General features: G+C 48.9%; 1 protein-coding gene across 1 annotated transcript in view; it reads right to left on the minus strand.

Moving 5' to 3' along the window:
- Positions 1–13,806, minus strand: part of LOC144500302 (uncharacterized) — a 138,081-nt gene that overhangs the window by 45,750 nt on the left and 78,525 nt on the right. The window contains exons 40-47 of the mRNA XM_078222989.1: positions 11,591–11,632; positions 10,202–10,273; positions 8,277–8,336; positions 6,385–6,447; positions 5,124–5,192; positions 2,678–2,809; positions 1,956–2,048; positions 992–1,108 (exon numbers count right to left, since the gene is read on the minus strand). Coding sequence (XP_078079115.1) covers positions 992–1,108; positions 1,956–2,048; positions 2,678–2,809; positions 5,124–5,192; positions 6,385–6,447; positions 8,277–8,336; positions 10,202–10,273; positions 11,591–11,632 — 648 coding nt within the window. The remainder of the gene's footprint in view (positions 1–991; positions 1,109–1,955; positions 2,049–2,677; positions 2,810–5,123; positions 5,193–6,384; positions 6,448–8,276; positions 8,337–10,201; positions 10,274–11,590; positions 11,633–13,806) is intronic.

The raw sequence follows: 13,806 nt of genomic DNA on the forward strand, positions 1-13,806 counted from the left end.
TACGACAGCTAGCAAACTGAGCCACAACTAATAAAACCTTACCTTTAATTAAATTGTTGCACATGTTTTGAAGATAATCCAGTAAAATATTCGCAAACCAATCACTTTCTATTTTCCTATGATGGGACACTGATTTCTCCCAGTCTGTGGTCTCACCTCTCTGCAGCTGGTGATTGGATTGGACTGGGTCACTCTGCTCGGTGCTGCTTACTGCTCCCAGTCCCCCATTCACTTTTACACACACACAGTGTACACACATACACTCAGTCTATATGCATATTCAATGTACATACACATTCATATAGACACACACACATACACATGTACATGCACACTCACATGTGCACACATACACATGCACACACATGCACAAACACACGCGCATGTGCACACATACACATGCACATGTACACACATGCATGCCTACACATACACGTAAACACACACTCACATACACATACACACACACACGCACATATACTCACACACATGCCTACACATACACACACACATACATAAACACGCATTCACATACACATGCACACACCCACGTGCATGTGCACACATACACATGCACATGTACACACATGCATGCCTTCACATACACATGATGTGGAGATGCTGGCGTTGGACTGGGGTAAGCACAGTAAGAAGTCTCACAACACCAGGTTAAAGTCCAACAGGTTTATTTGGTAGCAAATTCCAAAGCTTTCGGAGCGCTGCTCCTTCATCAGATGGAGTGGTCTCTCTTCGTCAGATGGAGACCACTCCATCTGACGAAGGAGCTGTGCTCCGAAAGCTTTGGTATTTGCTACCAAATAAACCTGTTGGACTTTAACCTGGTGTTGTGAGACTTCTTACTTCACATACACACACATACTTAAGCACGCACTCACATACACATGCACACATACACACACACAAACCCACACGTACACACAGTGTAAAAGGCAGCTGCGAATTTACAAAAGACTCAGAGATTGAGCATTACTTCTGGTGTAGTCGGTGATGTACGCCTCCAGCTCTGACCGACTCATCCCATCTCCCCTTGGGCCTGGGGTTCCCGGAGATCCCCGGGGTCCACGGAGATATCGCTGGACATCATCACCTGTAGGACACAGAGATCAGGCAGTGAATAGCATTGTTACTGTTACTAATCCACACACATCACCGACTGCATCACCCACACTCCACATACCTTACACTGCTGTCCCATCAAACACTCCCAGGACAGGTACAGCACGGGGTTAGATACAGAGTAAAGCTCCCTCTACACAGTCCCGATCAAACACTCCCAGGACAGGTACAGCACGGGGTTAGATACAGAGTAAAGCTCCCTCTACACTGACCCCATCAAACACTCCCAGGACAGGTACAGCACTGGGTTAGATACAGAGTAAAGCTCCCTCTACACTGTCCCCATCAAACACTCCCAGGACAGGTACAGCACGGGGTTAGATACAGAGTAAAGCTCCCTCTACACTGACCCCATCAAACACTCCCAGGACAGGTACAGCACGGGGTTAGATACAGAGTAAAGCTCCCTCTACACTGTCCCCATCAAACACTCCCGGGACAGGTACAGCACTGGGTTAGATACAGAGTAAAGCTCCCTCTACACTGTCCCCCATCAAACACTCCCAGGACAGGTACAGCACGGGGTTCGATACAGAGTAAAGCTCCCTCTACACTGTCCCCATCAAACACTCCCAGGACAGGTACAGCACGGGGTTAGATACAGAGTAAAGCTCCCTCTACACTGTCCCCATCAAACACTCCCAGGACAGGTACAGCACGGGGTTAGATACAGAGTAAAGCTCCCTCTACACTGTCCCCATCAAACACTCCCAGGACAGGTACAGCACGGGGTTAGATACAGAGTAAAGCTCCCTCTACACTGTCCCCATCAAACACTCCCAGGACAGGTACAGCACGGGGTTTGTCTTTGTACTTACTCTGCAGATACAGAGACAGTTCAGCGTTTGACATTTTTCCAGGTGGACCGGGTGGGCCTGGAGGTCCTCTCTCGCCTACACCCACTCCCGCACCTGCAAAAAAAAACATCCATCAGAAAACTGCCGATCCGTCTGATCCCCAATGACCCCATCCTTCTGACCCCCAACATGGCCACATTGCTCCATCCCTTTATCCGCTTGTATTTTCTCTCCAGTTTTCTTTCTCCCTGTCCTGAAAGTATTGAGCTGGCTGAGGTTCAGACCCTTGGACACTGAGCAATATTGAGGTACTGTCCTGGTTTGGGATACAGCGTTGGATTTGAGTGCAGACTAGCTTGGGGTTAGAGTCCCATTGGGCACTGAGCAACATTGGGGCACAGTGGTGCCAGTCAGTCTGGGAACCCAGACTTTGAAAGTCACTCAGCTATTTCACTGGGAGAGGCATCACAACCTGATCTGATCTGTTCCTCAAACAATCAAAGCGCCCCCCCCACGTCCGCCCCCAACCTTGTCCAGGAACCTCCTGTTCCTGTGGGAACAGCTGTCTCCATTAATGAGCAGAAACCCTGGATTATTGTGGTATTGAGGGAATGAAATAGGACCTGGGAGCTTCCTGTTCTGTAGCACTCAGGACCATAGTGGGCAGTTCCGCGGGCAGTCCCGTTGCCTTTGACAATGTTCGGAAGGTTCTTAGACTCAACAACAGCAGAAATGGACCTTACTTCTCATGTAATCAATTACTTGATTGGAGATCTCCGAATATTCCCGACGTTCCAGCCCTCCACGATCCCCTTTGGGACCTGGGGGTCCTGGGGGTCCTGGTTGTCCCACCATTGATCGCCGGATGCCATCAGCTGCAAAACCAAAGAGAGCGGCTGAAACCCTTTCTTGCAGTCACAATATACCCCTCAGCCTCCTACGCTCCAGAGAAAAAAGTCCCAGTCTATCCAGCCTCTCCTTATAACTCAAACCATCAAATCCCAGTAGCATCCTAGTAAATCTTTTCTGCACTCTTTCTAGTTTAATAATATCCTTTCTATAATAGGGTGACCAGAATTGCACACAGTATTCCAAGTATGGCCTTACCAATGTCTTGTACAACTTCAACAGGATGTCCCAACTCCTCTATTTAATGTTATGACCAATGAAACCAAGCATGCCGAATGCCTTCTTCACCACTCTGTCCACCTGTGCCTCCACTTTCAAGGAGTTATGAACATGTACCCCTAGATCCCTTTGTTCTGTAACTCTCCCCAACGCCCTACCATTAACTGAGTAAGTCCTGCCCTGGTTCAATCTACCAAAATGCATCACCTTGCATTTATCTAAATTAAACTCCAGCTGCCATTCGTCAGCCCACTGGCCCAATTGATCAAGATCCCGTTGCAATCGGAGATAACGTTCTTCACTGTCCACTATGCCACCAATCTTGGTGTCACCTGCAAACTTACTAACCATGCCTCCTATATTCTCATCCAAATCATTAATATAAATGACAAATAACAGTGGACCCGGCACTGATCCCTGAGGCACACCGCTGGTCACAGGCTTCCAGTTTGAGAAACAACCCTTTACAACCACCCTCTGTCTTCTGTCATCCAGCCAATTTTGTATCCATTTAGCTACCTCACCCTGGATCCTGTGAGATTTAACTTTGTGCAACAACCTACCATGCGGTACCTTGTCAAAGGCCTTGCTAAAGTCCATGCAGATATCAACTGCACTGCCCTCATCTACCTTCTTGGTTACCCCTTCAGAAAACTCAATCAAATTTGTGAGACATGATTTTCCACTCACAAAGCCATGCTGACTGTCCCTAATCAGTCCTTGCATCTCTAAATGCCTGTAGATCCTGCCTCTCAAAATACCTTCCAACAATTTACCCACCACAGATGTGAGGCTCACTGGCCTGTAGTTCCCAGGCTTTTCCCTGCAGCCCTTCTTAAACAAAGGTACAACATTTGCCACTCTCCAATCTTCAGGCACCTCACCCGTGACTATCAATGATTCAAATATCTCGGCTAGGGGACCCGCAATTTCCTCCCTAGCCTCCCACAATGCCCTGGGATACACCTCTTACAGCAAGTCACTGTAACCGATTGTTAATTCACAACTTTGCTGACTTGTTCCCTTTCAACCTTTTAATGGTGAATGAATCTTTTGGATTCATTCTCGCCCAGTGGTTAATTCTTGAGAAATCTGATTTGATTTGCCATTGGGGATTGATTGCCAATGCTCTCTATCCCATCCATCGTATTAGAAAGGTGAATGCTGAAAGGATGTTTCCCCTGTGGGAGGCAATAGGAGACATGGTTTAAGAGCTCTCCCATTGAAGGAGGAGATGGGAGAGAATGTCTTCTCTGAGCGGGTTGCTGCTCTGTGGAATTCCTTTCCCCAGACAGGAGCAGAGGCTGGGTCAATGAATATTTTCAACTGAGTAAGATCGGTCCTTCACTGACAAGAGAGTCAAAGGGTGTAGGGGGTAGACAGAAAAGTGGAGGCTCCAATCAGATCAGCCATGGAGGAGCAGGTTTGAGGGGCTGAATGGCCATTCCTACTCCTAATTCATATGTAATGTACCCCCCATACAGCATACCCCTGCACACTATATAATTGACACTATATAACTGTGAACAGAATTCCCACTCACCTGAAGAAGGGGCTAAGAGCTCCGAAAGCTTGTGTGGCTTTTGCTACCAAATAAACCTGTTGGACTTTAACCTGGTGTTGTTAAACTTCTTACACTATATAATTATCAGTGTCATAGAAACATCAAAACTAGAAGCAGGAGGAGGCCATTCGGCCCTTTGAGCCTGCTCCACTATTCATCTTGATCATGGCTGATCATCCAACAATAGCCTGATCCTGCCTCCACCACCCCCCCCCCCCCCCCCATATCCCTTGATCCCTTTAGCCCCAAGAGCTATATCTAATTTCTTCTTGAAATCACACAACATTTTGGCCTCAACTACTTTCTGTGGGAGTGAATTCCACACATTCACCACCCTCTGGGTGAAGAAATTTCTCCTCACCTCAGTTCTAAAAGGTTTACCCCTTATCCTCAAACTATGATGCCCTGGTTCTGGACTCCCCCACCATTGGGAACATTCTTTTTGAATCTACCCTGTCTAACCCACTTAGTCTGTTGGGGTTGCCATGGATACTTACTCTGTAGGTACTCAATCACAGTCTGCCTGACATTAGCATTGGAAGTGGATCTGGATTCTCCTGGAGGTCCTGCAGGGAGGAGGAGAAGGTAAAGGGGGGGTGGGTAAGAAGACAGTGGATGCTGAGTGGATGTTACATTATGGTAAACTGAGATATCTAACACACACCAAAGCTTCGAATGTTCTTGTGTAGACCAGGCTTCCCAGAGCTAGCTCTCCATTCAGGAGCCAGGAGCTGTGTGGGTCTGACTGAGATCAGGAATCTTCCAGGCACAGCAAGCAAGCCAAAAGAGAAAATGCTGGAAAATCTCAGCAGGTCTGGTAGCATCTTTGTCAAAGCATCTGGACTCGGAACGTCAGCTCTTTTCTCTCCTTACAGATGCTGCCAGACCTCCTGAGATTTTCCAGCATTTTCTCTTTTGGTTTCAGATTCCAGCATCCGCAGTAATTTGCTTTTATCCAGAGCAAGGAAGCCCTGTGGAGACAAGGCCCCCTCCTCTCAGATATGTAATAATGGCCATTCACACAGACTGAGTTCACACCAAACTCAGAGACACACACACAGACACACTGAGAGACAGACATTGAGATGCACACACACAGAAAGACACTGAGACACACACACACACAGATAGACATTGAGACATACACACACACACCAAGAAAGACACCGAGACTCTCACACACAGACACTGAGAGACAGACACTGAGACACACACACACAGACACACACACACAGACACTGACAGACAGACTCACAGAGACTCACACACACAGACAGACACTGAGACTCACATATACAGATAGACACTGAGACACATACACACACACACACACACACATAGACAGACACTGAGACTCACACACACACAGACTCCGAGAGAGACACCGAGAAACTCACACAGACACCGAGAGACAGGCACCGAGAGACAGACACCGAGAGACTCACACACACAGACACCGAGAGACAGACACCGAGAGACTCACACACACAGACACCGAGAGACAGACACCGAGAGACTCACACACACAGACATACACCGAGAGACAGACACTGAGAGACTCACACACACAGACACCGAGAGACAGACACCGAGAGACTCACACACACGGACAGACACTGAGAGACAGAGAGCCTTGTACAGTCACTGGCCAGTGACCATTGGTCTGATTCAAACTGGCCAGTGCTCTGCTCCGGTTTTGCCTCTCAGTGATCGAGCTGAATGGTTCAGGACAAATAATTTCTCCTGGGAAAGTCTCACCTTGCGGTCCTGGTGGGCCAGGGGGTCCCGGGGGTCCTTGAAGAGCTCCGCCATTAGTTGTGACTACAGGATGCAGAGAGAAGGGTAGAGAATAACAATGAGCAGAAAACCCTCAATTATAATCCATCCGATATTCCCTCTATCATTCCCACCGTTCAACTCTGCTGAATGAGGCTCCACTTTTCACACGCAATCACTCACACTCCCAGTCTGCATGTGTCACTGACAGAGTGTCACTCATATCACAGTGCGTAACACTCCCCCTCGTCAGTCCAAAAGATGTGTGTTCAAGTCCCATTTCACAGATTTGAGCACAAAATTCAGGTTGACATTCCTATTGCAGTACTGAGGGAGTGCTGCACTGTCAGAGGGTCAGTACTGAGGGAGTGCTGCACTGCCAGAGGGTCAGTACTGAGGGAGTGCCGCACTGTCAGAGGGTCAGTACTGAGGGAGTGCTGCACTGCCAGAGGGTCAGTACTGAGGGAGTGCCGCACTGTCAGAGGGTCAGTACTGAGGGAGTGCCGCACTGTCAGAGGGTCAGTACTGAGGGAGTGCCGCACTGTCAGAGGGTCAGTACTGAGGGAGTGCCGCACTGTCAGAGGGTCAGTACTGAGGGAGTGCCGCACTGTCAGAGAATCAGTACTGAGGGAGTGCCGCACTGTCAGAGGGTCAGTACTGAGGGAGTGCCGCACTGTCAGAGGGTCAGTACTGAGGGAGGGCTGCACTGTCAGAGGGTCAGTACTGAGGGAGGGCTGCACTGTCAGAGGGTCAGTACTAAGGGAGCGCCGCACTGTCAGAGGGTCAGTACTGAGGGAGTGCTGCACTGTCAGAGGGTCAGTGCTGAGGGAGCGCCGCACTGTCAGAGGGTCAGTGCTGAGGGAGCACCGCACTGTCAGAGGGTCAGTACTGAGGGAGTGCCATACTGTTAGAGGGTCAGTACTGAGGGAGTGCTGCACTGTCAGAGGGTCAGTACTGAGGGAGTGCTGCACTGTCAGAGGGTCAGTACTGAGGGAGTACTGCATTGTGAGATGGTCAATACTGAGGAAGTGCCGCATTGTCAGAGGGTCAGTACTGAGGGAGTGCCGCACTGTCAGAGGGTCAGTACTGAGGGAGTGCTGCACTGTCAGAGGGTCAGTACTGAGAGAGTGCCGCACTGTCAGAGGGTCAGTACTGAGGGAGTGGCGCCCTGTCAGAGGGTCAGTACTGAGGGAGTGCCGCACTGTCAGAGGGTCAGTACTGAGGGAGTGCCGCACTGTCAGAGAGTCAGTACTGAGGGAACACCGCACTGTCAGAGGGTCAGTACTGAGGGAGCACCATACTGTCAGGGGGGTGGGAATGAGGATACTTTGTGCTGTTGGAGGTTCCATCTTTCAGATGAGATGTTAAACTGAGGCCCCGTCTACCCTCTCAGAGCTAAAAGGTCCCACAGACACTATACAAAGAGCAGGAGATACTGCCCACTGTCCTGGAGCCAATATTTCTTCTTCAATCATAACCATGAAAAACAGATGATCTGGGTCATCACTGCTTGTGGGATCTTGCTGTGCTCGATGGCTGCTGTGTTTACCACCAGCACAGACTACATTTCAAAAGGAGCTGATTCATTCTAAAGTGTTTTGGGAGATTGTTGAAGACGGTGTAGATAAAGTCTCCTTTCTGGAAGGAGTCACACTTCTTCCTGCGACTCAGTCGGAGTCAGTGGCTGATTTTCCTCTTCCCAAACCGGATACACCAATCCCAGTGAAGGTGGGAGATTTGAGCAGGAACGGCAAGGACTGAGGACTGGTCCCTGCTCCGATTAGTGCCCAGCTGTAACATCACCATCCGCTGCCCAGTGACTGATTCAAAACAACCCTGGGGAATCCAGGGATTAGAATGAACAACATTCCTACCTCGTGATGATCGTCCGGGAATACCTGGAGCCCCTGGAATTCCGATTTCTCCTCTGTCACCTAGCAACACAAAGCAGATGATGAAAGAGTGAGAATGGGAATGAACATTCTGCCATCTTCTTCCCGATCGCGATGCAGAAACTGGGTAACCTCTCTCTCCGAGTGCAACCTTCGTAACAATCAATAAATCAGTGGCACAGGGAGTCCCTTCACTGAGGGAGTTCATGGGGTAACTGATGTGTGAAATATCGAGGGGAGGCGTTGGCCTAGTTGTATTATCGCAAGACAATTAATCCACAAACTCAGCTAATGTTCTGGGGACCCAGGTTCGAATCCTGTCATGGATTCAGTACAAAAAAATCTGAAATTAAGAATCTACTGATGACCAGGAAACCATTGTCGATTTTCGTTAAAACCTATTTGGTTCACTCATGTTCTTTAGAGAAGGAAATCTACCATCCTTACCTGGTCTGGCCACTTGTGACTCCAGAGTCACAGCAATGTGGTTGACTCTCAACTGCCCTCGGGCCACAGGGATGGGCAATAAATGCTGGCCAGACAGCAACACCCATGTCCCACAAATTAATTTTTAAAAAGTGGCTTTGTCAGGGAGCTGTTCACCAGTTAAAGGCAAAATACTGAGAATGCTGGAATCTGAAACACATACAAAACATGCTGGAAAATCTCAGCAGGTCTGACAGCATCTGTGGGGAGAGAAAAGAGCCAACGTTTCGAATGTTGGTTTGATTCTCTCTCCCCACAGATGTCAGATGTCCCCATAGCTCGGCACAACATTGTGGGCCGAAGGGCCTGTTCTGTGCTGTACTGTTCTATGTTCTATGCTGTCAGACCTGCTGAGATTGTCCAGCATTTTCTGTTTTTGTTATTGCGATGTTTATCAGTGTGTGAGGCACTGAGTGTGTCTAGAACACAGGCCGAGACTGCAAGGGTTCTGTTACTAATAGTCCAGGGAATGAGAGTTCAAATTCCAGTGTTTGAATTTATTTTTTAAATAAGCTAATTTTAGTAAAATTGACCATGGAATTGTTCAATTGTCAATAAAAACTCAACTGGTTTATCAATATCCTTTAGGGAAGATGTGGAGATGTCGGCGTTGGACTGGGCTGGGCACAGTAAGAAGTCTCACAACACCAGGATAAAGTCCAACAAGCTTTTTGGTATCACGAGCTTTTGGAGCGCTGCCCCTTCATCAGGTGAGTGGAGAGTTAGGTTTCACAAACACGGCATATATCGGCAAAGACACAATTGCAAGATAATGGTTGGAATGCGAGTCTTTACAGGCACAAACAGCGTGAGTGGAGAGAGGGATAGTCACAGGTTCAAGAGTGTGAATTCTCTCAAGCCAGGACAGTTAGTAGGATTTTGCAAACCCAGACCAAATGGTGGGTTATGGAGTGTGACACGAAGCCATCCTCATGTGTGTGGAATTTGGCTGTCAGTTTCTGATCCTTTTGGGAAGGTGACTTGCCGACCTGACCCAGCTGGGTCTGTATGTGACTCCACTCACACAGCTACCTGGCTGCCCTGAACTGCACTCTGAAAGGGCCCAGCAGGCCAGTTAGTTCAAGAAGGGATTTATCGTCACCACCTTAGGGCAGCCAGGGATGAGTATTAAATGCTGCCCCTGTAAGCAGCAACCCCACCAGCAGAATACACAGCCGCAGCAAGTTTCACATCACATTGCCGCAGTTTATCAATAAACAGCCCAGAAATCGTAATCGCCCTCCCCTCCGGACAGTGGCACTGAGTCCAAAAGCAGCCCCACCCCCGCCCCAATCGCTGAGTCTGAAGCTCAGGAAGGGGAGCCGGGAGCTAGGGTCGGGGGTGGTTGTCTGATTCCCATGTGATCACCGAGAGTTGTGTCAGCGAATGTGACCGAAATCCACTTCATTCAGCACACTGACCTCTGTCGCCTTTGGGACCGGGACGTCCAGCTGGTCCTGGGGGTCCGGGGGGACCGGAAGCAAAAGAATCTCCTATGGGATAAGAATAGAGTGAGGTCAGAGTGTGGGAGTGTTCATGGAAAGGGTGCTAGACTCCCCCCCCCTCAGTTACTGTCAGACTGCAACAGGGAAAACCCTGGAAGCAGCGAGCCCAAACCCCCGGGAATAATGTTCAAGGAGACGATGAGACAGTGCGTCCCCAGAGACGCCCCCCTGACAAACAGCTCATCATCAGATCAGCCTCAGAAACCTGTTTCCTATTCCCCTGAATGGACTGACCCAGAGACACCTCCCCCAACACGCACAATCACTCCTGACCCCAGGAGGTGGGTAGGGGTCACTGTGGGGTCAATGTTCTGTCCCTGGTTGGTGCTGCCACCAGGGTAGAATATCCAAGGCTGCGGCTGGGGAAGAAATCACAACACAGACCAGACCCAGCAACACGGACCCAGCAACACGGACCCAGCAACACGGACCCACACGGACCCAGCCACACGGACCCAGCAACACGGACCCAGCCTCACGGACCCACACGGACCCAGCCACACGGACCCAGCAACATGGACCCACACGGACCCAGCCACACGGACGCAGCAACACGGACCCAGCCGCACGGCAATTCCAATCAAACCTCTTGAATGGTCAGGGACGGGAACAGGACTGTCCCCACGGCACGGACACTAATCACACAAACCGGGATAACAGGACTGCGATGGTGTTATAAAAAGGGAGATTGATCCCTCTCTGAGAGAGAACACCTAACCACTCAAAGAGAAGTACCTCGCTTTATAATCTGTTAAAGTGTGTGTGAGAAATAGTGTGGTCTGCTCTTCAGTAACTCCGAGTGGTTAAATCAAATTAACTCCCTGAGATTCTCTCTGTAAAGGCAATAAGTAACACTTTATTTACCTAACTAACAGTGAGCAGGTTAACTAAACTAGTCACTATTAACTAAACTATCAACTAAACTATTAACTAAACTATTAACTAAACTATTAACAAACCAAATAAAACACAGTTCTAATGGAATGCTGCTGATAAATACAATTCCCACGGTGGCACAGTGGTTAGCACTGCCGCCTCACAGCGCCAGGGACCCGGGTTTGATTCCCAGCTCGGGTCACTGTCTGTGTGGAGTTTGCACGTTCTCCCCGTGTCCGTGTGGGTTTCCTCTGGGTGCTCCGGTTTCCTCCCACAGTCTGAAAGACATGTGGGTTAGGTGGATTGTCCATGCTAAATTGACCCTTAGTGTCAGAGGGATTAGCAGGGTAAATATATGGGGTTTGGGGATAGGGTCTGGGTACACCAATTTCACAACAATAGACACAGGGACAGGAGGTTCACACTTACCCCCTCCAGATGGAGCCGACAATCCAGGCTGACCAGCCTCACCTACAGAGAGCAAAAGGGGAACCAATCAGCTGAACACTCACTGTAACACTGATATACACCACACCCCTCACTGTAACATTGATATACACCGCACCCCTCACTGTAACATTGATATACACCGCACCCCTCACTGTAACACTGATATACCACACCCCTCACTGTAACACTGATATACCCCGCACCCCTCACTGTAACACTGATATACCACACCCCTCACTGTAACACTGATATACCCCACACCCCTCACTGTAACACTGATATACACCGCACCCCTCACTGTAACCCTGATATACCACACCCCTCACTGTAACACTGATATACACCGCACCCCTCACTGTAACCCTGATATACCCCACACCCCTCACTGTAACACTGATATACCACACCCCTCACTGTAACACTGATATACACCGCACCCCTCACTGTAACCCTGATATACCCCACACCCCTCACTGTAACACTGATATACACCACACCCCTCACTGTAACACTGATATACACCGCACCCCTCACTGTAACACTGATATACACCACACCCCTCACTGTAACACTGATATACACCACACCCCTCACTGTAACACTGATATACACCGCACCCCTCACTGTAACATTGATATACACCGCACCCCTCACTGTAACACTGATATACCACACCCCTCACTGTAACACTGATATACACCACACTCCTCACTGTAACATTGATATACACCGCACCCCTCACTGTAACACTGATATACCACACCCCTCACTGTAACACTGATATACCCCACACCCCTCACTGTAACATTGATATACACCGCACCCCTCACTGTAACACTGATATACCCCACACCCCTCACTGTAACACTGATATACCCCACACCCCTCACTGTAACACTCTGATATACCACACCCCTCACTGTAACACTGATATACCCCACACCCCTCACTGTAACACTGATTTACCCCACACCCCTCACTGTAACACTGATATACCCCACAACCCTCACTGTAACACTCTGATATACCCCACTCCCCTCACTGTAACACTGATATAACACACCCCTCACTGTAACACTGATGTACCCCATACACCTCACTGTATCACTGATTTACATAGATAAGCTGCAGAGCTGGGCTGAGAGGTGGCAAATGGAGTTTAATGCGGAAAAGTGTGAGGTGATTCACTTTGGAAGGTGTAACAGGAATACAGAGTACTGGGCTAATGGTAAGATACTTGGTAGTGTGGGTGAACAGAGGGATCTGGGTGTCCATGTGCATAGATCCCTGAAAGTTGGCACCCAGGTTGAAAGGGTTGTTAAGAAGGCGTACGGTGTATTAGCTTTTATTGGTAGAGGGATTGAGTTTCGGAGCCAGGAGGTCATGCTGCAACTGTACAAAACTGGTGCGGCCGCATTTGGAGTATTGTGTACAGTTCTGGTCGCCGTATTATAGGAAAGATGTGGAAGTGTTGGAAAGGGTGCAGAGGAGATTTACCAGGATGTTGCCTGGTATGGTGGGAAAATCGTATGAGGAAAGGCTGAGGGGCTTGAGGTTGTTTTCGTTAGAGAGAAGAAGGTTAAGAGGTGACTTAATAGAGGCATACAAGATGATCAGAGGATTAGATAGGGTGGATAGTGAGAGCCTTTTTCCTCGGATGGTGATGGCTAACACGAGGGGACATAGCTTTAAATTGAGGGGTGAAAGATATAGGACAGATGTTAGAGGTAGGTTCTTTACTCAGAGAGTAGTAAGGGCGTGGAATGCCCTGCCTGCAGCAGTAGTGGACTCGTCAACATTAAGAGCATTCAGATGGTTATTGGATAAACATATGGATGATATTGGAATAGTGTAGATTAGAGGGGCTTTAGATTGGTTCCACTGGTCGGCGCAACATCGAGGGCCGAAGGGCCTGTACTGTGCTGTAATGTTCTATGTTCTATACACCACACCCCCCCAATGTAACACTGATATACCCCACACCCTTCACTGTAACAAATCAATTACTAGGGGGCATAGATTTAAGGTGCGAGGGGCAAGGTTTAAAGGAGATGTACGAGGCAGATATTTTACACAGAGAGTGGTGGGTGCCTGGAACCCGCTGCAGGGGGAGGTAGTGGAAGCAGACACAATAGTGACTTTTAAGGGGTGTCTTGACAAATACATGAATAGGATGGGAATAGAGGGATATGGTC

This window comes from Mustelus asterias, chromosome 11 (assembly GCF_964213995.1).
Source record: "Mustelus asterias chromosome 11, sMusAst1.hap1.1, whole genome shotgun sequence".
In the NCBI taxonomy this organism is placed as follows: Eukaryota; Metazoa; Chordata; class Chondrichthyes; order Carcharhiniformes; family Triakidae; genus Mustelus; species Mustelus asterias.